Raw genomic sequence first — 22,758 nt, forward strand, 5'->3', positions numbered from 1 at the left:
TTAGGAGTGGGAACGAGGGAGAACCGAGTGACCCAAACAATAAAAACATTCATATTAAAAGGAAAGCAAACATGCTTTTTGCCGCACTGCAGCTACCGGTATTGACTGTCACGACAATGTCTCTTTGTTCGCACTTTAAGAAAAGAGCCCCAATGAAAACAAGCTCTTAGCATTGCTGTGGAGAGCGGGGGGGGGGAGGAGAAAGTGAAAGCGGGCATGGCGTGTTGTGCGCGTGAGAGGCACGGCATGGGGCGGCAAAGCAATTTCAAAGAGTGGGAGGGAAGGAGCGAGCATATGGGGATGAGGAGTGAGTGAGGGGGAGAAGAAGCATTTGATGTGGTGATGTGGTGTGCGAGGCATCTGTAAAGTAAAGTAATCTGTAAAGTATACCCTAACAAACATGAAGCGCAGTGTCCAGCAGCCACCGGCCGGCCACAGGGGAAGGAGGGAGATGAACGGGTGGGAGTGTAGACGCTTTACAAAAGAAGCTGCTAATTAAATACAAGAGCGGCCGGGAAGCGGCCAGGAAACACAAGTACGGCCGGCCACATAATTAGGGGAGGAGAAGCCGCACAGCACACGCTGGGCGAAGCCCTTTGATGTGCTGTGCGGCCGCGATGCGCGCTCTGTGCTGGGGGAGGGCCATTAGGAACAGGAACAGATGGCCATGAAAGTGTATGGGCCAAATGCGCGTGCCTGTACGTGCACTCGAAGAAAACGCCACGGACAAAAGTGGTGGTTTGACTATCCGATGGAGCACATGAATTCTCCCCCTTTACCATTGCTTCGCAATGGAAAAGGACGAGACCTAAAAACACTTTTTGTGAGTGATAACATTAAAAAGAGAATTGGAAAAGAGTGAGTTTTACTGGGCCTTGTAAGACTAAGAAGAGGTAAAGGAGGGCCCTGAAGCAGGCCTGCCTAGACATATATGCGACAAATCGAGCCCGCAGTGGCCCACCCAAATGCGTCCATGGCCCACCCAATTAAAAATTCCTGGAGCCGGGCCTGCTCCCCAGACACCCCCTGCTCCCCAAGGCCTCCAGCTGCAGCACAGAACCCGCTTCCGAGCCGAAATCCGGTGCGTTCCATCACATCGTGACTTAAGCTGCAGGAGAGCCCCCCCCCCCCCCCCCCCCAGGAATTCTGTTAGTTGCACGTGAAAGAAACACGGAGCCGGTGACCAACTCCAAGCTCCCGTGGAGGACAGGTGAGAATCACTGCCTGGTGCTCACCGGAGGAGTCAGCTGTGTGAGTGGAAATGCACGTACAATAACCTGCAAAGCCAAGCTAATAAACCAACCTCACTGCAGTGCTATGTTGGCCCCACAGCAGGGTTTTAAGCGGGATGAAAAAGCTGGGGGGGTCGCTCAAAGGAGCGTGGACAATCTAATTAAGGGCATTGCTTAAAAACATGTAAACTAAAAATCTGTGTTTAGCACAGTGTGCCACCCAACTTGTATTTTGCTGTTTCTGTCAGTGCATCCAGATATGACACAATAAGTAACATTATACCTACAAGTCTGGACTATTGGCTTTGTCAATGGTTGTTAGTTGCATAAGATTAATAAGCAGCAACTATGGCTTGTATTTAATATTGAAAACGCTTCCACTTAAAGCCCAGGTGACCCACGACAGTGTTGCTGCTTCTGAGTTTCAAAAAGAGAATGGAAATCCAGAGAGAAAATGAACCTCTTTGAGTGATTCCTACGACGCTCACCTGGCATGATGTCATGCCGTAACTTCTCCACTAATGCGAAGTGAGCAGAGCACATGATGTGCCTGCTGTCACTGCAGTCTGAAAAAAAAACGGACCGCCTGTGCTACGGCACAAAACAGAACCCCATGGAGACCCATTTCCAGGCCTCCTTTAAAAAACTGCCGGTGCTCAGTACCAGTGAGACCCAGCCCATTTAAAGCCCTGGCCCAGAGACAAGTTACCACTGCCTACCTCAAATAACTCAGCAAAATATCTAAATCGTTGTGTGTGTGTGAATGTCACCAGACATAAAACAGCTCCGTGATGTAAGTTGATATTTCCGAGATGTTACAATTATACCATCGGCATAAAATGATAAATGAACCTGTAGTTCTATAAAATCAATGGATCCGGCACTGGGTGTACGCTCTGCGGCGGAGTAACACTCTTCACTCATTCGGTCTTTTCTAGGACCACATACGTTGCTGCACACACGGCTGTAATCCACTGCACAGGTCAGGAGGCTTTCCACCTTGGTAGTGTGGGCCCCACATTCTATGCAGCCCAGTCCGAAGGTCTTTGCTCTGCAAGTCTTCAACCACTACCGGGAAGTTACGATCTCTGCACTGGGTTTACATTCTGCATGGGTTAAAACTGTGGTCACATCCTGTGCTGCCCAGTTTCACGTTTTGTTTTGCACAATCACTCATTCGAAGCAACCCGGTCCCAAATTCCAAGCTGCATAGTCCCACATTTCGCAGTAAGCAGTCTACCATTCTACCATTCTATGTAACTAGGTCCCTCTTCTGTGATACATAGTTCGCTATTTTCCTGCCCTATGTGCTACCCAGTCCCACACTCAGCGCCTGTGTTATCCAATGGGCATAGATGCACAGAAAGACACTTAATGCACAGCCACATCCTACGTAGCTTATTCTTTCTTCCGAGGGGCCAAAGACCACATTTTGCACTGCCCAGACTAGTCCAATGTACTTGTCTGTCCAGTCCCACATTCTTCTACGTGCAGTCTCACTCTCAGACTAGCGAGCCACACACTCTAGGGTGCATAGAATTTACATTATGCACAGGTGTAACATTTTGCCCTCCCAGACCCATATGTCGTACTACTACATCACACCTTGCACATTGCCTAGTCCAGTGTTTTGTGCTGCGGTCCCGCCCTCTGTGCAGTCCATTCCTCTGTACTGCAATGCACAATGCAATGTGCTGCATAGTGCAGTGCCCTCTCTCTGACCTGAATAGACTCGTATTCTGCATTGAGCATTCACCTTCAAATGGCTCTGTCCCATTCTCCTAACACGCGTACCCTACGCTTTGTCTCTTTGTGCACCAGCGCTTGTCAATCAGTGTACATTACATACAAGCATTACGAGAAAGAACAGATTCCTTTAAAATAGACCAGGCTATTGATATGCCATGGGTGAAGTTCCCTCTCACATTTGCTTGGTTTTGTGCCCACGAGAACACTTTGGTGTGCAGTGTACCATGTTACGCTTTGTTCTGTGTGCCACTGTGATTGTTGTATTTCATTGTACTGTGCACTTCACTGCCTGTGTGTGCAATCATAATCATATAGTTTCACTGCTAACATATTTCCATCTACCCTGCCCTGCCTGCGCCTTGCCCTGTATGTTGAGAGTGTGTTCCACTTTGACTAGAACTTACAGAAAGATAATATAGAGGCATTTCATTTAAATGTTGGAGGTTTCAAAGCAAAATATGCTAGATTTCTGGGTGGTAGGGCAAAGTGGTACATGGTGGGGCGTGCCGCCGGGTGATGGGGGGCCCCCTCCATGTGCTTTGCAGGGGGGCCCCCTCAAGTTTCGTTACGCCACTGGTGTGTGTGTGTGTGCGCCTGCCTGCGTGTGTGTGTGCGCATGTGTATGTTTGAGACAGCCTGTATAAAACAATGAAAGTATTATGTAGCTAACTTTCATGCATTTATTTTTTCATGTATGTGTTTATGGCATGCAGCCATGTTGCAGGAAACACTTCAAAATGCGAACAGAACTGCGACAAGAATCTGCTGCATCACTAAAAAAATTTACGGACTCTGTAACTTAACACTGCTACATGGAAAGGCTGGTGTTTTGTAGGCCATGTGTACTTTCTAGTGTAGTTGATTTGGAGTCAGATGTAGCTTATGATGCTAGATAGAACTGATGTTAACTAATTAAGTTCTTAGACGTTGCACGTTTGGTCTATAGGTGGAAATATCGGTTTTGGTGGCAATTTGAATTTTCACATATGGTACATGGAGGTTGATTGTGCTTCCTATAAGTGTTGCACTGTATCCGAAAACATGAAATAACTAAAAGTGGCATGTGGCCATGTTGCAGGAAAACACGTTATTTATAAGCATCCTGTGTAAAAGAACGAAACTATTATGGCGCTATGTTTAATGTATTTATTTATGTTTCTGTAACATATAGCATAAACTTTCCCTAAAGGGTGTCTGAGCACTTCACAATACGAACATAATTGACACAAGAATCTGTTGTGCTACGAACATTTTTACTAACTTTGTAAGCTAACACTGCTAGATGGGGAGGCTGGTGTTTTGGAGGCCATTTGTACTTTCTGTTGTAGCTGATTTGGGGATAGATGTAGTTTATGATTCTAGATAGAACGGGTGTCAGCTAATTTAGGTCCTGGACGTTGCAGCTTTGGTCTTTCGGTGGAAATATTGCTGTTTATAGGTGGAGGTATCGTTTTTGGTGGCAATTTGAATTTTCACATATGTTACATGGAGGTTGATTGTGCTTCCTATAAGTGTTGCACTGTATCCGAAAGCATTAAATAACTAAACGTGGCATGTGGCCATGTTGCAGAAAAACACGTTATTTATAAGCAGCATGTGTAAAAGAACAAAACTATTATGGCGCTATGTTTAGTGCGGGGCGCTGTAAAGTGCGGGGCGCTGTAGAGTGCGGGGCGCTGCAGAGTGCGGGGCGCTGCAGAGTGCGGGGCGCTGCAGAGTGCGCTGTAGAGTGTGGTGCGCTGTAGAGTGCAGTGCGCTGTAGAGTGCAGTGCGCTGTAGAGTGCAGTGCGCTGTAGAGTGCAGTGCGCTGTAGAGTGCGGTGCGCTGTAGAGTGCTGTGCGCTGCGGTGCGCTGTAGAGTGCGGTGCGCTGTAGAGGTTGGTGCGCTGCAGAGTACGGGGCGCTGTAGAGTGCAGGGCACTGCGGGGCGCTGTAGAGTGCGGGGCGCTGTAGAGTGCGGGGCGCTGTAGAGTGCGGGGCGCTGTGGGCGCTGTAGAGCGTGGTGCGTTGTAGAGCGTGGTGCGCTGTAGAGTGCGGTGCGTTGTAGAGTGCGCTGCAGAGTGCGTTGCGGGGCGCTGCAGAGTGCGGGGCGCTGCAGAGTGCGGGGCGCTGCAGAGTGCGGGGCGCTGCAGAGTGCGGTGCGCTGTAGAGTGCGGGGCGCTGTAGAGTGCAGGGCACTGCGGGGCGCTGTAGAGTGCGGGGCGCTGTAGAGTGCGGGGCGCTGTAGAGTGCGGGGCGCTGTAGAGTGTGAGGCGCTGTAGAGTGCGGGGCGCTGTAGAGTGTGGTGTAGAGTGCGGTGCGCTGTAGAGTGTGGGGCGCTGTCGAGCGCGGGACGCTGTAGAGTACATGGCGCTGCGGGGCGCTGTAGAGTGTGGGGCGCTGTAGAGTGCGGGGCGCTGTAGAGTGCGGGGCGCTGTAGAGTGCGGGGCGCTGCGGGGAGCTGTAGAGTGCGGTGCGCTGTAGAGTGTGGGGCGCTGCGGTGCGCTGTAGAGTGATGTGCGCTGTAGAGTGCGGTGCGCTGCGGGGCGCTGTAGAGCACGGTGCGCTGTAGAGCACGGTGCGCTGTTAAGTGCGGGGCGCTGTAGAGTGCGGGGCGCTGTAGAGAGTGGGGCGCTGTGGTGCGCTGTAGAGTGTGGTGCGCTGTAGAGTGCGGGGCACTGTAGTGCGCTGTAGAGTGCGGTGCGCTGTAGAGTGCAAGGTGCTGTAGAGTGCGGGGTGCTGTAGAGTGCGGGGCGCTGTGGGGCGCTGCAGAGTGTGGGGCGCTGCAGAGTGTGGGGCGCTGCAGAGTGCGGGGCGCTGTAGAGTGCGGGGCGCTGTAGAGTGCGGGGCGCTGTAGAGTGTGGGGCGCTGTAGAGTGTGGGGCGCTGTAGAGTGCGGTGCGCTGTAGAGTGCGCTGTAGAGTGCGGGGCGCTGTAGAGTGCGCTGTAGAGCGCGGGCGCTGTAGAGTGCAGGGCGCTGTAGAGTGCAGGGCGCCGCGGGGCGCTGTAGAGTGCGGGGCGCTGCGGTGCGCTGTAGAGTGTGGGGCAATGTGGTGCGGTGCGCTGTAGAGTGCGGTGTGCTGTAGAGTGTGGTGCACTGGAGCGCTGTAGAGTGCGGTGCGCTGTAGAGTGTGGTGCGCTGCAGAGTGCGTGGCGCTGCAGAGTGCGTGGCGCTGCAGAGTGCGTGGCGCTGCAGAGTGCTGTAGAGTGCAGGGCGCTGCGGGGTGCTGTAGAGTGCGGGGTGCTGTAGAGTGCGCTGCGCTGTAGAGTGCGTTGCGCTGTAGAGTGCAGGGCGCTGAGGGGCGCTGTAGAGTGCGGGGAGCTGTAGAGTGCGCTGTAGAGTGCAGGGCGCCGAGGGGCGCTGTAGAGTGCGGGGCGCTGTAGAGTGCGGGGCGCTGTAGAGTGCAGGGCGCTGTAGAGTGCGGGGCGCTGCGGGCGCAGGGCGCTGTAGAGTGCATGGCGCTGCGGGGCACATTAGAGTGCGGGGCGCTGTAGAATGCGGGGCGCTGTAGAGTGCGGGGCGCTGTAGAGTGCGGGACGCTGCGGGGTGCTGTAGAGCGCGGTGCGCTGTAGAGTGCAGGGTGCTGTGGGGCGCTGTAGAGTGTGGGGCGCTGTAGAGTGCGGGGCGCTGTAGAGTGCGGGGCGCTGTAGAGTGCAGGGCGCTGCGGGGCGCTGTAGAGCGCGGTGCGCTGTAGAGCGCGGGGCGCTGTAGAGTGCGGGGCGCTGTGGGGCGCTGCAGCGTGCGGGGCGCTGCAGCGTGCGGGGCGCTGCAGAGTGCGGGGCGCTGCAGAGTGCGGGGCGCTGCAGAGTGTGGGGCGCTGCGGGGCGCTGTAGAGTGCGGGGCGCTGCGGGGCGCTGTAGAGTGCGGGGCGCTGTAGAGTGCAGGGTGCTGCGGGGCGCTGTAGAGTGCGGGCGCTGTAGAGTGCGGGCGCTGTAGAGTGCAGGGCGCTGCGGGGTGCTGTAGAGCGCGGGCGCTGTAGAGTGCAGTGCTATGTGATGTAGAATACTGTGCGCTGTAGAGTGCGGGTCGCTGTAGAGTGCGGGGCGCTGTAGAGTGCGGGGCACTGTAGAGTGCAGGGTGCTGCGGGGCGCTGTAGAGTGCAGGGTGCTGCGGGGCGCTGTAGAGTGCAGGGTGCTGCGGGGCGCTGTAGAGTGCAGGGTGCTGCGGGCGCTGTAGAGTGCAGGGTGCTGCTGGGCGCTGTAGCGTGCAGGGTGCTGCTGGGCACTGTAGAGTGCAGGGTGCTGCGGGGCGCTGTAGAGCGCGGGGCGCTGTAGAGTGCAGGGCGCTGCGGGGTGCTGTAGAGCGCGGGGCGCTGTAGAGTGCAGTGCTATGTGATGTAGAATACTGTGAGCTGTAGAGTGTGGGGCGCTGTAGAGTGTGGGGCGCTGTAGAGTGTGGGGCGCTGTAGAGTGCGGGGCACTGCGGGGCGCTGTAGAGTGCGGGGCACTGCGGGGCGCTGTAGAGTGCGGGGCACTGCGGGGCGCTGTAGAGCGGGGGCGCAGTAGAGCCTGGGGTGCTGTAGAGCGTGGGGCGCTGTAGAGTGCGGGCGCTGTAGAGTGCAGGGTGCTGCGGGGCGCTGTAGAGTGCGGGGCGCTGTAGAGTGCGGGGTGCTGTAGAGCGCGGGGCGCTGTAGAGCGCTGTAGAGTGCGGGTCGCTGTAGAGCGCTGTAGAGTGCGGGGGCTGTAGAGCGCTGTAGAGTGCGGGGCGCTGTAGAGTGCAGGGTGCCGCAGGGCGCTGTAGAGTGCAGGGTGCCGCGGGGCGCTGTAGAGTGCACGGCGCTGCGGGGCGCTGCGGGGCGCTGTAGAGTGCAGGGCGCTGCGGGGCGCTGTAGAGTGCAGGGTGCTGCGGGACGCTGCAGAGCGCTGCAGAGTGCGGGGCGCTGCAGAGTGCGGGGCACTGCAGAGTGCGGGGCGCTGCGGGGCGCTGTAGAGTGCGGGGCGCTGTAGAGTGCAGGGCGCTGCGGGGCGCTGTAGAGTGCAGGGCGCTGCGGGGCGCTGTAGAGTGCAGGGCGCTGCGGGGCGCTGTAGAGTGCAGGGCGCTGCGGGGCGCTGTAGAGTGCAGGGCGCTGCGGGGCACTGTAGAGCGCGGGCGCTGTAGAGTGCAGGGCGCTGCGGAGCGCTGCAGAGTGCGGGGCGCTGCAGAGTGCGGGCGCTGTAGAGTGCAGGGCGCTGTAGAGTGCAGTGCTATGTGATGTAGAATACTGAGTGCTGTACATTGTAGAGTGCTGTATGCCGCAGAGCGTTGTGTGCTGTAGAATGGTGTGTGCTGTAGAATGGTGTGTGTTGTAAAATAGTGTGTGCTGCACTGCCCCTGAACCAGTAAGAACAAAAACGAAACTTTAAAACTGCAACAAAGTAGCACACTGTAGAAGCTGTGTGTGAAACTGACATGCTGTTCACAGTTGACGCGCGGGACCTAATCCAAGTCAAGAGCTGCGCGTTCACATCGCTTGTCTGCTGTCTGTTCCCCTTGAGTCCTTGAAAGCCAGAATGATTACAATAGTCTCACTTTGTGACAGCAGGCCTTTGGCCTGCAATCGCAGGGCGAGACCTAAAAAGCCCTTACTTCTTGATGATTGGTTCGGGCTTATCAAGTGAGCAGCATCGTCGGATTCTGCCTTTTGTGTTATTTCCTGCGCTTTGAAGACTGCAGGCTGCAGAGGAAAAGGAGAGCATGCAGGCGAGTCGAGAATGTGCCAGGGAATGGGTTGTTCGTCAGCTTCCTCAGGGTCCTCTATCTCCCTTTCACAGGACTATATCTGGACATCCAAAAGCAACATATGAATAAATTGCAACTACTGCAGAATGCAGTAGCCAGGTTGCTCACCGGTATCCATAAATTGACACCAGTAGCTAAAGAGACGAGAAAGCTTCATTGGCTGCCAGTAAGGCAACGGTGAGATTTAACCGCATGCGTGCGGGCGGAATTCCGCTCGTACGCTGAGATTTTTAAAAGCGCACTTTACGTGACGAGCCGGGCTCGTCATCAGCGTGGAAGGGGTTAAATCCCTTTGCACTCCCTTCAAAGCTCTGCACGGAGGAGGACCAGACCACCTCAGACACTGTTTTTGGTGAACATACCAAAGAGAACTCTCTGCTCATTAGGAGCTAGGATGGTCACATCACCTCTTTTAAAAAAACAGTCAATTGAGGAGGTAGAAGCTTTGTTACCTGTACCGCCAGAACTTTGTACGAACTCCCATTCCATATTAGAGCTTCCCCTGGTTTGATGTCATTCAGCTAATAAACAATTTCAACACAAAAAAAGAAAGGCACTGAAAACATGGCTCTTTAGGAATTAGGGACTGCATGCCATCCTGCGATCTGAGTGTTTGAGCTACGCGCCAGGACATCCTTGTGTAACAGATGCGCTTTACAAACGGACTTAACATAACATAACCTTGAGATGAAATGGCAGACTCATGAAGTATTGTCAATAAACTGCTGAGTGGCCACCATTTTTAAATGTTGCTGCATGCTTTCCTCCACCAGCCATTCTTGGAGAGAAACCATTAGTTAACTTGTTAGCTTGTTATATATAGGCAATAGTATGTATTCTATAAAAAAGGGTTATGGTAATATAGCGCATAAAGGTAGTCACAAATAGCAAAAGAATGACGCGCTATATCACATTATACTTTGTGACGTTCAATGAACACAGTGGACTCCCAATTGAATACTTTTGGCGTCTCAACATTTTAATATGAAAGCAGAATAAAGTGGCCAGTGTAAAAGGCAACATTTTGAAATGGGGAGCAAATACACGTATCCCAAACTTCACGTTAATGTGACAAAAATAAGCAATCATTGTCAAACTACATGAAAACATTTGAGAGGTATTCATTGATCAACTGAGTGGTAAAATGTATTTCGCGTCTATTTTTGGAACTGATCACAAGTCTTGCATCAAATTTGTTTGGGATTTTTAGATGGTGTGAATCTGATTGTTTAGCAAAATTTTCCAATTGTTGCTGCATGTCCAAGCAAAATTAGGCTGCTCATATTGAGTGATATCCAACTATGCAACCAAATCGCCCAAGGAGATTCGTTAGTCTCAGCAAACTGACAGGAAAACAGTACACACGTATCAAAAGATGTTTATAAAAATAAATCCTCATCACAGAATCTGTATTCGTTTGATTCTTATAAATGAGATTAGAATTTTCTGAGCGGTATTCAGACAAAATATCTAGTTTAAAATATCGTCCTACAGAAATATAGAGTTTAAAATATTGTGACATGGAAATATCGTCAGCAAGAATATCGATCTCAAGAATATCGATTTGAAGGCTAGTAATATTGATTTTGAAAATATTGACGTTAATATCTTTTGCAAAAATATAGTTTTTTAACTATGGTTATCTATTTTAGTATAAGCTTTAAATGTATATGATGTTAATTTCTTGTACAATCATTGTTGATATTTTATATATTTTTTAGTAGTTAATACATTTAATTACATTTCTTTCGTTTTTGTTCTGTAGCGGGTTGTGGGTTGATAGGGGTATAGGGTGGGAAGTAATTTAATTATAATAAATTAATGAATATTTTTTTATTTTACATTATTTAATTAAAGATATATATATTTATGTTAATTGTGCTATTCATTTTTCAATGCAGAACTTAAGTGCGCATTGTGGGGCTTATAGGGCTAAAGAGTGGAACGTAACTAATTATTAATTAATAATTCGTTAATTTACATCAATTAATAATTAATTGTGTAATTTGTTTTAGGTGCGGGTTGCGGGGTTATAAGGGTAAAGGTTGGGAAGTAATTTATTTTTAAATAATTACAATTAGTTAATTAACATTAATTAATTAATAATTAAAAATGCTAATTGTGTATTTTTTTAAGTACGGGTTGTGGGGTTATTTGGTAGAGTGGGAAGTGATTTATTTTTAATTTATAATTAGTTTTTGATTAATATTAATTAACTGATAAATATTTAGAATTGTCTAATTTATTTTATTAGGTGCGGGTTGTAGAGTGTATTAGGGTAAAGAGTGGGAAATAATTATTTTTGAATTGACCATTAATTGTTAATTAATATTATTTAAATTTTTGAATTGACCATTAATTGTTAATTAATATTTAAATAATTGATAATTATGTTAATTGTTTAATCTATTTACTCTATTTACTAGCTGCAGGTTGTGTGGTTTATAGGGGTAAAGGTTTAGTAATAAATTAATATGAACTAATTCATAATTATTTAATTCAAATTAATTATTAATTTGATTATGTTAATTGTGTAAATATTTGTCTGTAAAATGTGTGTGTTGTGTGTTTTTGGGGGGTATATTGTGGGAGGTACATGAACTAATGACTTAATATTTAATTAATTATAATTAGTTTGTTGATATATATTAATAGTGTAAATTTGTTTTTGAAAATGAAATTTTATGTGCAGGTTGTGAGTCTTGTGAGGTTATAGGGTGAGAAGTTACTATATTATATTAATGTAATACATTCTTTTGGGTTAATAAATTTGGGCCCCATTAGTTGCCTCTCCCCCACCCTTTTCATGCAGGACTCACGCCATGAAAAGGGCAGTGAAAAGGCAACTCATAATATGCTTGGTGGTGCCGGCTGCTGTACCGCCAGCATATTCGTGCCATTTGCAGACCAGCGGGATCCTTGACCCAAGCGGAGGTGGTGTCTCATGGTGGTCCTACCACCACATTCTGAGTGGTTTCAACCATTTGTTTCACGGATAGTCACACGCGAACAGTGTGTTGTGCAGCTACTTTGTTTCGAGAGGGGACCGACTTATCATTGTTTGACCACTTCAGAAATTGACGCTTGTATAAGGGTTATCATTAGCTATTTGTATAAGGACGCTATTTACAGCAGTGCGCATTGAATTATAGGCCGAAGTTGGGGACTACATTGTAAGTTTGGGACTACATTATTTTTGACCAAGACTAACAGGGAACAGCTACATAAGGATATTTGATGAAATGGTATAGCTGCAGACTCGCCAGCACATAAATAAGAGAAATAACTGTTTTGAAGTGCGCTCTGATCTCACGAATTAGTAGTGCATATCATAACCCTACTCGTACGGATGACTCGTTGCGCTTTGGAACCTCAGCTTACAACATAATGATCTTGCCTTGAGAAAGTCTGAATACGGATATGTACAGATGAAACACGTGTTGGCTTCAATAATTGCTGGGAATTTCTTTTACATCAATAAACCAACTTTTTCAATGAATGTTGTTCGTGGATTATCCTTGAAAATCCCTACATGATTGGAATAGAGTATACTCGCCTTTGGACTTGAGAATTTGAGCACTTGTTGTCATGATATATACACGTCCAATATATGCATTTTGGATTTATCGTAACTAATAAGGGTGTGCTATTACGGTGCTTTCATAAACATTCTGAGTACTGTAGGCGGACTCTCAGTATGGCGGTGGTCGGACCGCCACCACGAGTATGGCGGTCCTGTGGCAGCATACTCATTATTAAGTTCCATAAGGGGGAGGGGGAGTTTAAACATACTCAATTTCACACCTTTTTCCACATTTACACTTGTAGAACTTTCCTTCTAGTGAAAAATGAACGTGCAAAATAGGAGAACTAACTCTTCTGTAGTACAGTCAGGGAATTCTTTAACATTTAATAAAATAAATGTGTACAATCCAGGCATTCTTAAACATTTCCTAAAAGAGATTTGCTGCAAACATTGGAGTAAATATCGACTTTTATTCCCTACCTTTTGTGAAACAGGTTGACGGTGCATGGATTCTGGGAACATTAAAGTCTCACTAACAATTCTCAGAGAAAAGGCCAATGATATTGACCCTTACTTGAAATGGCAAAATGCGTTCATCATACGGTTATAGGCATCTAAACAATAAGCGCAGAGAGTTAATCAGAGGCCTTGGGATGAAATGCTCCTTAAGTCTTAGTTGGATATTGTTATCAACTTTAATGACATCCTTGTGGATTCACTGTTTCTGCAATTCATGGTAGTTCAATACTTACATAAACTGTGACTATGCGTACAACACTATGGTATGTCCAGAATACTGTGGTTTGTACAAACCTTCCAGTTTTTTTCAGTAGCCTCCATGAACCTCAATCCACTCTTCACTTCTGCTGTCATTTCATACACATGTGCAATTGTGTGTACAGACCAGGCATCTCTCTGGTCCACAGCTAACGACTAAATGAAAAGAGAATAAAAAAGATATATGTATTTGAAGATGGTCATTTTCAATACACAGATACTTTACAAGTTTCAACAGGCACTTTAACAGTATACTAACCACTCAAACTGAATAAAAAAATATTTGTATAAACAACAGTAATACACTTTTGTTTTCAACTTGCAAGAGCACGGTCCCCTGAACATTACTACTGTATTACCTCACCTCTCACTGGGTGCTACCTCAACGAACAGGAAACTGTTTAGTAAATCACAATAAGATGATTAGTTTTGTAACACAATGGTGTTAGGGCACTTTACATCACAACAGATCAAAAAACATTTTACCAGAGACTTGAGTTTACGGAAGTAGAAAGGTTGGAACAAAAATTTCAAGTACGACTGCCTTATTTTAAAAAGATGATGAACAACCATTGAAATTCCAGAAGGTCTGGTCATAAATATCTTTTTGTTTGTGGTCTGTATTCATATAACATAGTTAGTTTATTAAATGTTAGGATATATGAATTGTTTGTATTAAGTTATGTAAAGAATGTGGGATTGAATGTGTGTGGCAGTGAATATATATGATGCAAAGAAGACCAAATATCTGTTATTTAAGACATGTTTTTCCAGCGAATATTAAAGTGGTTGTATTGTAAGAAATTGCTTGCAAAATGGCACATCAGTTTAACAACTAATTCCTGCATTGGTGGCCATTACGGTCACACCAGCCTAACCGTAAGTGTGATAGTGTGCTCTACAAATTGTATAACATAGCATAACATAACAAGCAGTGTAGCTCCCACGGTCTGACATGGTGCCCCAAGAAATGTGAACAGACATGCAAGGCAGTAGTACTTCACACCTTTTTGTAGCATAAGAAGGGAAATCTTGTATTTAAAGGTTTTGAAGAATAAAAAGAAGTAAAGTAAAATGCTGTATGCGAAAAAATATCAAAATAATGGGGATAGCCCATTTATTTAGGTCTCGTATGGTTGTGAGACGTTGTGTGCAAGAAGGGGCTTGACGACTGTCCATTGCTTACAATTTGTTAGCTGCTTTGTCACTTTAATTTGCTACCATGTAACTTGGCATCGCATGCCGACATCATGTCATGTGTCTTAGTTAGGCACGGGAGAACGCTGTAATTTTTCACCATGTACACGTTACCTAAATTGCCTTCCCTTTCACGCAATGACTTTTAAAATACATTTGCATGACAATGCTGGATTAGTTTCTCTGAAACCGCTACACTCACAGAGTCTACTTAGCGAGATCATTATCACAACTCGTCGAACACCATGTACAAGGCCTCGACACACATTGTGCAAATGTTGTTAATATTTTGTATCCACGAGGAGACACAGCTATCACTAGGCCATAACCATGTCGGCCTTCCTAAAGTCTCGGCTCAAGAGCAAATTATAAATAAACAAGCATTTCCGGGTTCAGGCAGAGGAGCACTTTGCTTTCATTGCGAGATCACTACACGCTGAATCTTCAGCCCAGCTGTTTGCTGATCCCTCGGCAGGGGATGTCCAATTTGTGACCAAGACACAGACTTAGATTCTTTCCCTTCAGGTAGTGGTGTTGAATCATCCAGATCAGGGGTTCTTGGCAGAACACACACACCTACACCCTAGGGTAGGTAACGCATGGCAGGAGTACAATATATATGTATATAATGTTTTATATGCCTGCATATTTATATTTTAGCAAGATGGTGGAGCTTTTTGTTCTGTTCACTATTGTTATATTGCTAATCACTTGTAGCTACTTATGTCTATTGATCATAGCAACACATATATTCTATACAAGGATCACATGGGGTCAATAAATATTTAAAAAGCCCCACTGCGTATTTCTTGTATAATTATCTGAGAGAAAAAGAGCACAAGTGACTGAGCGAAAAGGTTCTAGTTCTTTTAAAACGAGCCCTGAAAGGGGTTCAGGGTTGTCATGTTCTGTGGTTGCCAAATCCATTTGCTAACTGTCTAGGTTTAGGGGTGCATCTAGTGGCACTGTGAGCTAGTTGGTCTCTAGGATGACATACTGCGGGGATGCATGAAATCAGTCTAGCACCATCCCTAAGTTCATGTTGCCTAACAAACACGCAGTTTCTACTGAAAGATTGAAACTACATGACAATAACTGCGAATATGCCAACTCTGCTTCTGGAGCATGGACCAAGTACAGATTGCTTCTGCTTGATTGCTATCCCTTCGCTGCTCGAAGTACTATTATTTTTTTTATTATTCATGTTGCTTCTTGCTCCTACCACCTACCCAGCCCAGAGACCTAAAAAGCAAGTGCTATGACACAGCAAGCACTGGTCACATCATATCACTTTTTTAAATTGTCTTGTTGCCCTTTCCCTCTAACTCTCTTTGTGGTTTGTGTTGCCCCTTCCTCTTTTGAAACCTTAACATCGCAGGCTGCAAATGGAAGTAATTCACACACATTGAATAAAGTTTGGAACCTAATAAAAAGCGCCTTAGAAACCTGGTCTTGTTGTTTGGATGTTTGATGAGTGGAGGGCGACCAGGTCTTCTCTTCCCTCTGTTGCTCCTTTGTGAATATATGTGCTTTTTTGTGTTGCCAGATTCATTGCAACCGCCATTCAGCAGCAATGACTACTAAATAGAGACTAGATTCCCCTGTTTTTCACTTTAGTAAAAGTAATGCTTATAGCCCTCCCACCCTCTCATTCCTTTTGCCATAAGGTTAAAAAAACACCTAGAAAGCGTGCATGCGCTCTCTGTAAGACGTGTTGTATACAATAAAACCACTTTATTCCTGCCTGCTACTTATCATTGGTTCACTGCTGCTTTGCTCTTTTTAGCTGGCCCCCAAGTTGTTCACTCAGCTGATAAGTCACTTCTGGTCAAGACTAAGCAGCACCGGCCGAGCACAGTCTCCTTACTCTTTCTTTTCATATCTGTGTTTTAGCAAACTTTTTTTTTTTTTAAAGTTGCTTTACACCCATTGCTGCTTCCACCCTCCCACCAACCTCCGACACATATACAGTGTTTAAACGTTGCGGGGTGATTCCCGTTGTATATCATAGCCGCTTCATACTGTCGTTTAGGTGTGGGTGGACATGCACAGTTTATTGTTTTTCCAGTATTGAATGTTGCGCACATTGTGATCAAATGTGGCAGCTGCCTCCCGGGCTCCTCATATTGTCAGTTTAATGCCCAGTAAGGGAGCACTCTACATGAGCTGTGGCAGAGGCACTGGGCTTGGTTTAGTGTTTGGGGGGCAGCCTGTGTTGCGGTGTTTCTGTCCCCTCCCTCGCGTTGCTTCAACCCTCCCTGCGCACAGACACAGCATCACCTCCTGCCTGTCCTTCCTTCACATGGACAACATTATGTAACATAGTTGCCAACATTTGAAAAAAAATTCCAGGAACGCTTTGCAGTATAGGGCTGCCGCAGATAGAAAGTTCTTGTGTGCGTACCTGTGTGTAATAAAGAGGAACAGTTTCTGCAACAATATTACCCGGGACAGTCTACAACTTGCCGGGACTGTCCGTGCAAAAACGGGACAATTGGCAATGCTAGCATTGTGATTAAAAATGTATATAACTCGCGTTCATGCGCAGGGTCTCTTGCACTGCCTCAAAAATATAAATAAGTTAATAGATTCAAAGCACAAGGCTTTCTATAAGGAGAACATCGAAGATGGCATGTCTGTGTGCACTATAGCTTCCCTGTGTTTTCCAGATTCACTAGATGAACGTCTGTGCCTTTAGAACGCCAAACGTTTGTTACCTTTTCAATCTTCACATTTTTGTTATGCTCGGGTCATATTAAAGTTTGTAATTAGTACTCAGAAGCATTATAGCAACCATTTTTTTTTTAGTTTTACTGCCTTGAGGACCCGCTTTTAATTCACCATTGGTACAGCAGGCGATAAGTCCAGAATTAAAGTTAGTCGGCTCGCTTTGCTCCTTTCCCTGTGAGCACAGATTGCAGGCCAGCGTGGGCAGACAGCCGCTGCCTACCCCCCTACTGCAAAAGCTTGACTGCAGGGCACAGCTGCTCACTGTGGCACAAAACGAGGCTGGGGAGGAACTCAAGCACAAAGGGTACGCACACCAGGTGTTGCCTCAAGGCTGCTTTTTCCCAGCCCACAGAAGAGGATAGCGGTGGTGTTCTATAACAGGCCGTATATGGAAAAGTTTCCTTTAACGTTCAGACTACACTCTGAGGCGAATATGTGATCTTACAACGAATTCCGTTGCAACGCATGCCTTTACCACGCATGCGTTACAACGGAATGCTTTTTCTTCGCATAGGCTTTTCCTCTAATCCTTCGTGGTGACGTCGTACGTCGTTAAGAGGAAACGGAAGATTCTTTCCGTTTCCTCTTAAAGGACGCCGTTTTCCTGCACAACTCGACGTTTTTTTAAGGTGAGTTTCTTTCGTTGGGGGGGGAGACCCCCCCAAGCCCCCCTTTTTTATGTTACCCTTTACCATACATACCTTTACTACGTACCTCGTAGTAATGGTATGCGTGGTAAAGGCTTTCGTGGTAACCACGCATGCGTTGTAATGCATGCGTGGTTAACGTTTCCGTGGAAACGGCCGCGTTGTAGTGTCTGTTTCCCCTCTGAGGCCTAATGGTTCAGAACAAATGGACGCCTTCCGTGCGGTTCAGGTTAGTTTCATTGTACTTTACTAATTACTGCAGTGCCTTGTGGTAACTGCCAAACTGCACGACTTAATTCCTCATAGGGACGACTTCATAAGAAAACAGATGGTGTACTCTCACCATCAGGATTACTAGTTCTGGTCTGTGTGTGTGCATGTGCTGTGTGTCTACTGATGACAGCACTTAACAATTGCTGCCCGCCATTGGAACTTGTTGCCAGTTAAATGCTGTTTTTCAGCTTAACAGACACATACATCAATGCACGGTAATAAATGCATAATCACAGCTACTATGGCGCCATCATGCTAAAATCAAGTTCTATTGAAAATATTTTCTTTAGTTTAATAATTGCATTTCATTTGGTGGACGATGTGGCGTATGGCCTAAGCTGCCAACTTTGGAGCTGGAGAACCGGGGTTCAGTCATTATCTTCCAAGAACCTTTGCTTGATGATTGACTGAAACGTAGTAACAGTGCTATGCTGTTACTGTGTGTACCACGCTGCTCTGCTGAGAAACCTCCCACCTTCACCGTCATCATTGCGCCTTCAGCTCCGGTCTGCAGGCTTCCGGTTCCAGTTTCGGTTTCAAGATTCCAGCTTCCGGGTCAGCCTCGGCGGCGTCGGCGGTGCTGCACGGGCAGTGCTGGACGGGCATCGTGGAAGTGGTGGTTGGCTGCCCGCTTCTCCGCGTATCCGTGCGCTGCGCGGGAAAAGTGCTACCAGCATACGCGAGGAGCATCCACCCTCGTTGTCCCCCGTTGGCGTCTGATCTGAGGAGACGCCACGGTGAGGGCGGCAGCGGATTGCAGGCACCAACTGGAGAGACTGGTTATTAGCCGGAGGTCGCCCATAGCAGGACAGGGTGAGGATAGTGACCCCTGGACCTCAAACCTGCAAGGAAAGACACACAGGAGGCTGCCAGGATCGGGAGCACGAGGACTGGAAGAGACAGAGGAAAAGGTGGTGGAGGAAGAGAGCGGGCCCACAGGACAGAGGTAAGTGGGGAAAAAAAATTATAACTGGGGGAGCTGCAGCAAAGAGTTATTGCCAGAGGGGCTGTAGTGCACTTAGAAAGTGCGGGTAATCTAACAAGGGCAGAAAACTGCCTGGAAAATCTCTGCTCCCTTGGAATTAAGCAGAGAAGGAGAATTTAAAGATATGGCATTAAGAAAGAATAAACGACGTAAAATATTAAAGAACTCTAAAACACCAGGAAATACAGGTTCTGGGGTAGAGGACATAACAGAACTACCCAAAGACTTGGAGAGTGCAATAACGACACCTACCGGAAATAAAACATCTGCATTGGGGTCTACTGCATCCTCAAGTACAATTAAACAGAAGGGGCCGATGACCGCTAAGGCAGCAGGTGTAAAAGGCGGTCCTATAGTCTCAAAATCTATTAAAGACTTCTTTGGTAAACATTTTAAAGAAAAGGAGACACCAGAAAAAGAACTAAAGGCGGTGGAGTCCCCAAAAATGACAGAGATCCTGGTATCAGACGCCGATTCCCTGAACCAGACAAACTTCGACATTGCTAAGATCCCGACAGAACCTCGGCTGTCCTCCTCCCCACGGCTGTTTCAGTCAGTATTAATCCATGACCCAGAGATAGAGGGGGAGGAAGAAAATGAAAATCAGAGCGATTCACAGCCGGAGAGAGAAGCTGCCGACGAGGAATATGGATTTAATGGGAAAGACAGTTTGGAAAATGCAAATATTGCCCAGACTGAGTTATCAGGTCTACCTGTGAATAGTTTGGAGGTGACGGGTACCTCGAGCTCATCAATGCTCGAGGTTATGCTGATGCTCCAGAAAACTTTGCAAGGAATCCTAGAGGTTTCAGTTGTAAATAATGAAATCCTAAAAACCCAAAGTAATCAGTTTAAGAACATAATTGGGGAATTGATGCAGATCAAAGACCAAATGCCATCCCTTGTAAGAACGGTAGAGAACACAGCTGACGAGGCGGGATATATGACAAGAGGAAATATTCCTAAAGAGGAGGAGCCCACTGTATATATCTCCCGCTGTCCCATGATTATAAAGAGATATGGTGAAAGAGGCATTGCCTGAAGAGGAGGAAAGAGGAAAAGGTCCAACGGGTCAAACAGGCAGTACAACAACAGGTGAACAGGAAAAAGGTACTGCAGGACCTAAGGCCCAGGGACAAGGCAGTGAAAGTAGAAATAGATAAGTTAACCCTTGTAGACACCGGTGCAAGCACCCTTAGTCCCCAGAAAAAATCATGTTGGGACCTAGGTAAATGCTTGGCTAAGAATGTAAAGGCCCCTATGAGGAAGTCCAGGGGGAGAAAAGAGGGGTTAGAACCCATATGGGAAGTGGAGATGTCCACTGATGCAGGGCCCAGTAACTTATCCCTGGCGAATAATTGTAAGAATGGAGGTAGAGTAGAAAGTAATTTGAAGAGAAGGGATAAAAGACTAGAGGAAAGCCAAAAGACTTTACAGGCATCCAGGATTATGGACACCTGGCTATACCTAGAACCTATGGGTCAGGGAAATGGGGGGAAATGGGGTAAGAAATTAAAACCCCTAAACCGCTCGCAGTTACTGTTCTCATTTGCTAAATGCCCCAGCTTAAAATATGTCAGTACAAATGACCTAAAAGAAGTGGGGTTTTTGGTTAATGATAAAGGTGAAGAAATAACAAAGGTCCTTCTCCATTCAGCTTTAATAAAAGTTGCAATGGAAAAAGCGGAAGCTGAGATGTTAAGGGAAGGAATCAGATTAGTAAATAGAGAGGATCTGAAAATGGATAACCAAGGGCACCAATTCCTTAGAAACCATGCAGGGTTGGGAGAACGGCAAATACAAATTATCTCATCTGGATGGAGTAACAAGGAAGTCCTGGAAATTACAATTATTCCCAAAAAGATAGGGTGGGGGAGGAAGATGTCTTGGTTGGGAACAGGTATAGAGAGCTGGCTTATATCGACCAGGAGGAGGAGGGGAATTTGAGTAACATCGATTAGGAAACTGGGTCGTCGCACAGCCTGCGCATCTTGTCCTGGAATATTAATGGCTACAAAAGAACACAGCCTCAAGAAACTTTAAAAAATCTCCTCGGGAAGACCGATATTATGTGCCTACAGGAGACATGGCTGTGCGACGAAATCCCCGTTACGGAAGGTTTTGCTAATCATATAAAACCTGCAAGAAAGAATCAAATGGGTAGGGCATCAGGTGGCCAGATGACGTTGGTCTCCACAAGGATAGTGAGAGATATTCTTCACCATGACTAAATATGTATCTGGGCATTGGGTAGCAGAGTGTTGATCCTAAATAACAACATAGGGGGTGGAGATTTATGTATTATCAATGTGTACATACAGAAAGGGGAAAAACATGAGTATAAAACAGTACTGGACCGTTTAAAAAAGGATTTAGAGAACTTATATGAACTCTACCCAAGAGATGTGATTTTAATTTTAGGGGATTTTAATCATAGACTAAATCCCCTAAAAACTGATGCCCGGAATAGCAACTTGCTAAAAGCGTATAACAGAGTCTGCAATGTTTATCAGCACCGAGCTCTCAAATCAGGATGTGGAGCTTGGTCAGCTGCTGGGGGCCATGGGCTTGGTTTGTGCTAATGGTAGGAAAGAAACAGATCGGCCCGCAAAGCGCACATTTAAAATAGGACAGCAAATGTGCCCCATAGACTATGTCTTTATTCAGGCTTGGTGTTTCCACTTAATTCAACATTTCGAAATACTCCAAGTAGAGGGCAGCGATCATTTCCCACTATCTATAGAAATGTATGCTAATAAGGTTCCGCCGAGACAGAAGGTGTTACATGTAGAGGTTGAATATCCCAAGCGACTCACAACCCGGATAAGTGAAGAACATCTAAATAAACTGAAGGATCTTCAGATAGTAGTTGACTTAGGAAATTTTGCAAAGGGGGAGGAGATATCCTGGTATGAGGATATGATAACACAACTTGTAGAATGCCTCAGAATAAAAATTAAACGGGGGAAGCATAGCTTGGCAAGGAAATGATCACTACATGTAATTAGTAAACCATGGTTTGATGCAGAATGCCGTAAAGCAAAGGCCGCTATTAGAAAGAGTGAAAGAAGCCTTAGGCGTAGCTATAACGATGCAGCATTTCTAGCACTGAAGAAATTAAGGATAAAATACAAGGCATCTATTAGAGAAAAAAAAAGATCTTTTAAAGAAAATTGTTGGAAGAACCTACTAGTGGCAATTGAAGAAAAAAATGTCAAAGGCTTCTGGAAACTGATACAGGAATGTACGGGGAAAACATCAGGGTCCATGCAATGTTCTGTCCCAGAGGATAAGTGGGTAATCTATCTTGAGGAGGAGATCTACAGCAATTGGCCAAGGAGGGAGGTGATAGTACCATCTAGTTGGCCAGGAGTTAGGGATGAAGTAATGGAGCAGTTCTCTCAAGGCCATATTAAAACCGTGATAGGCAACTTAAATTTAACACGAGCTGCTGGCCCAGACAATCTACCCACCATTATCATAAAAACAAATATAGATTGGTGGGCGGATTTGTTCTCGAAGACGTTCTCAAGAATACTAATAACAGGAACGTTACCAGATAGCTGGAAAGGGGCCATCATTAGACCCATACATAAAAAAGGTGATGTAAACTCCCCTAAAAATTATCGCCTGATAAACCTCTTGGATATTGGGGAAAAAGTTTTCTCTAAAATAATTTTAGGTTTGCTAAAAGATTGGGCTGAAGATAACTGTATAGTACCTCCTGAACAGGGGGAATTTAAAGAAGGGCATTCAACGGTGGATCATTGTTTTGCCCTCTGGGCGGTAGAGCGGAAGTCTATAGAGCAAAGGGGTAACCTGTTTTGCTGACTTCCGCGCGGCATTCGACCTTGTGGGCAGGGAGCAGCTTTGGTCTACCTTGGTAGGCTACAAGATACACGCAGACCTGTTAGCCCTTATCCAGGCCTTACATACAGACAACTGG

At 46.5% G+C, this 22,758-nt stretch overlaps 1 protein-coding gene across 1 annotated transcript in view; it reads right to left on the minus strand.

Annotated features, from left to right (window-relative positions):
* TTC38 (tetratricopeptide repeat domain 38) overlaps positions 1 to 22,758 on the minus strand; it is a 620,299-nt gene that overhangs the window by 240,039 nt on the left and 357,502 nt on the right. Inside the window, exon 7 of the mRNA XM_078673810.1 lies at positions 13,017 to 13,136. Coding sequence (XP_078529936.1) covers positions 13,017 to 13,136 — 120 coding nt within the window. The remainder of the gene's footprint in view (positions 1 to 13,016; positions 13,137 to 22,758) is intronic.

Source organism: Lissotriton helveticus, chromosome 1_1 (assembly GCF_964261635.1).
Source record: "Lissotriton helveticus chromosome 1_1, aLisHel1.1, whole genome shotgun sequence".
In the NCBI taxonomy this organism is placed as follows: Eukaryota; Metazoa; Chordata; class Amphibia; order Caudata; family Salamandridae; genus Lissotriton; species Lissotriton helveticus.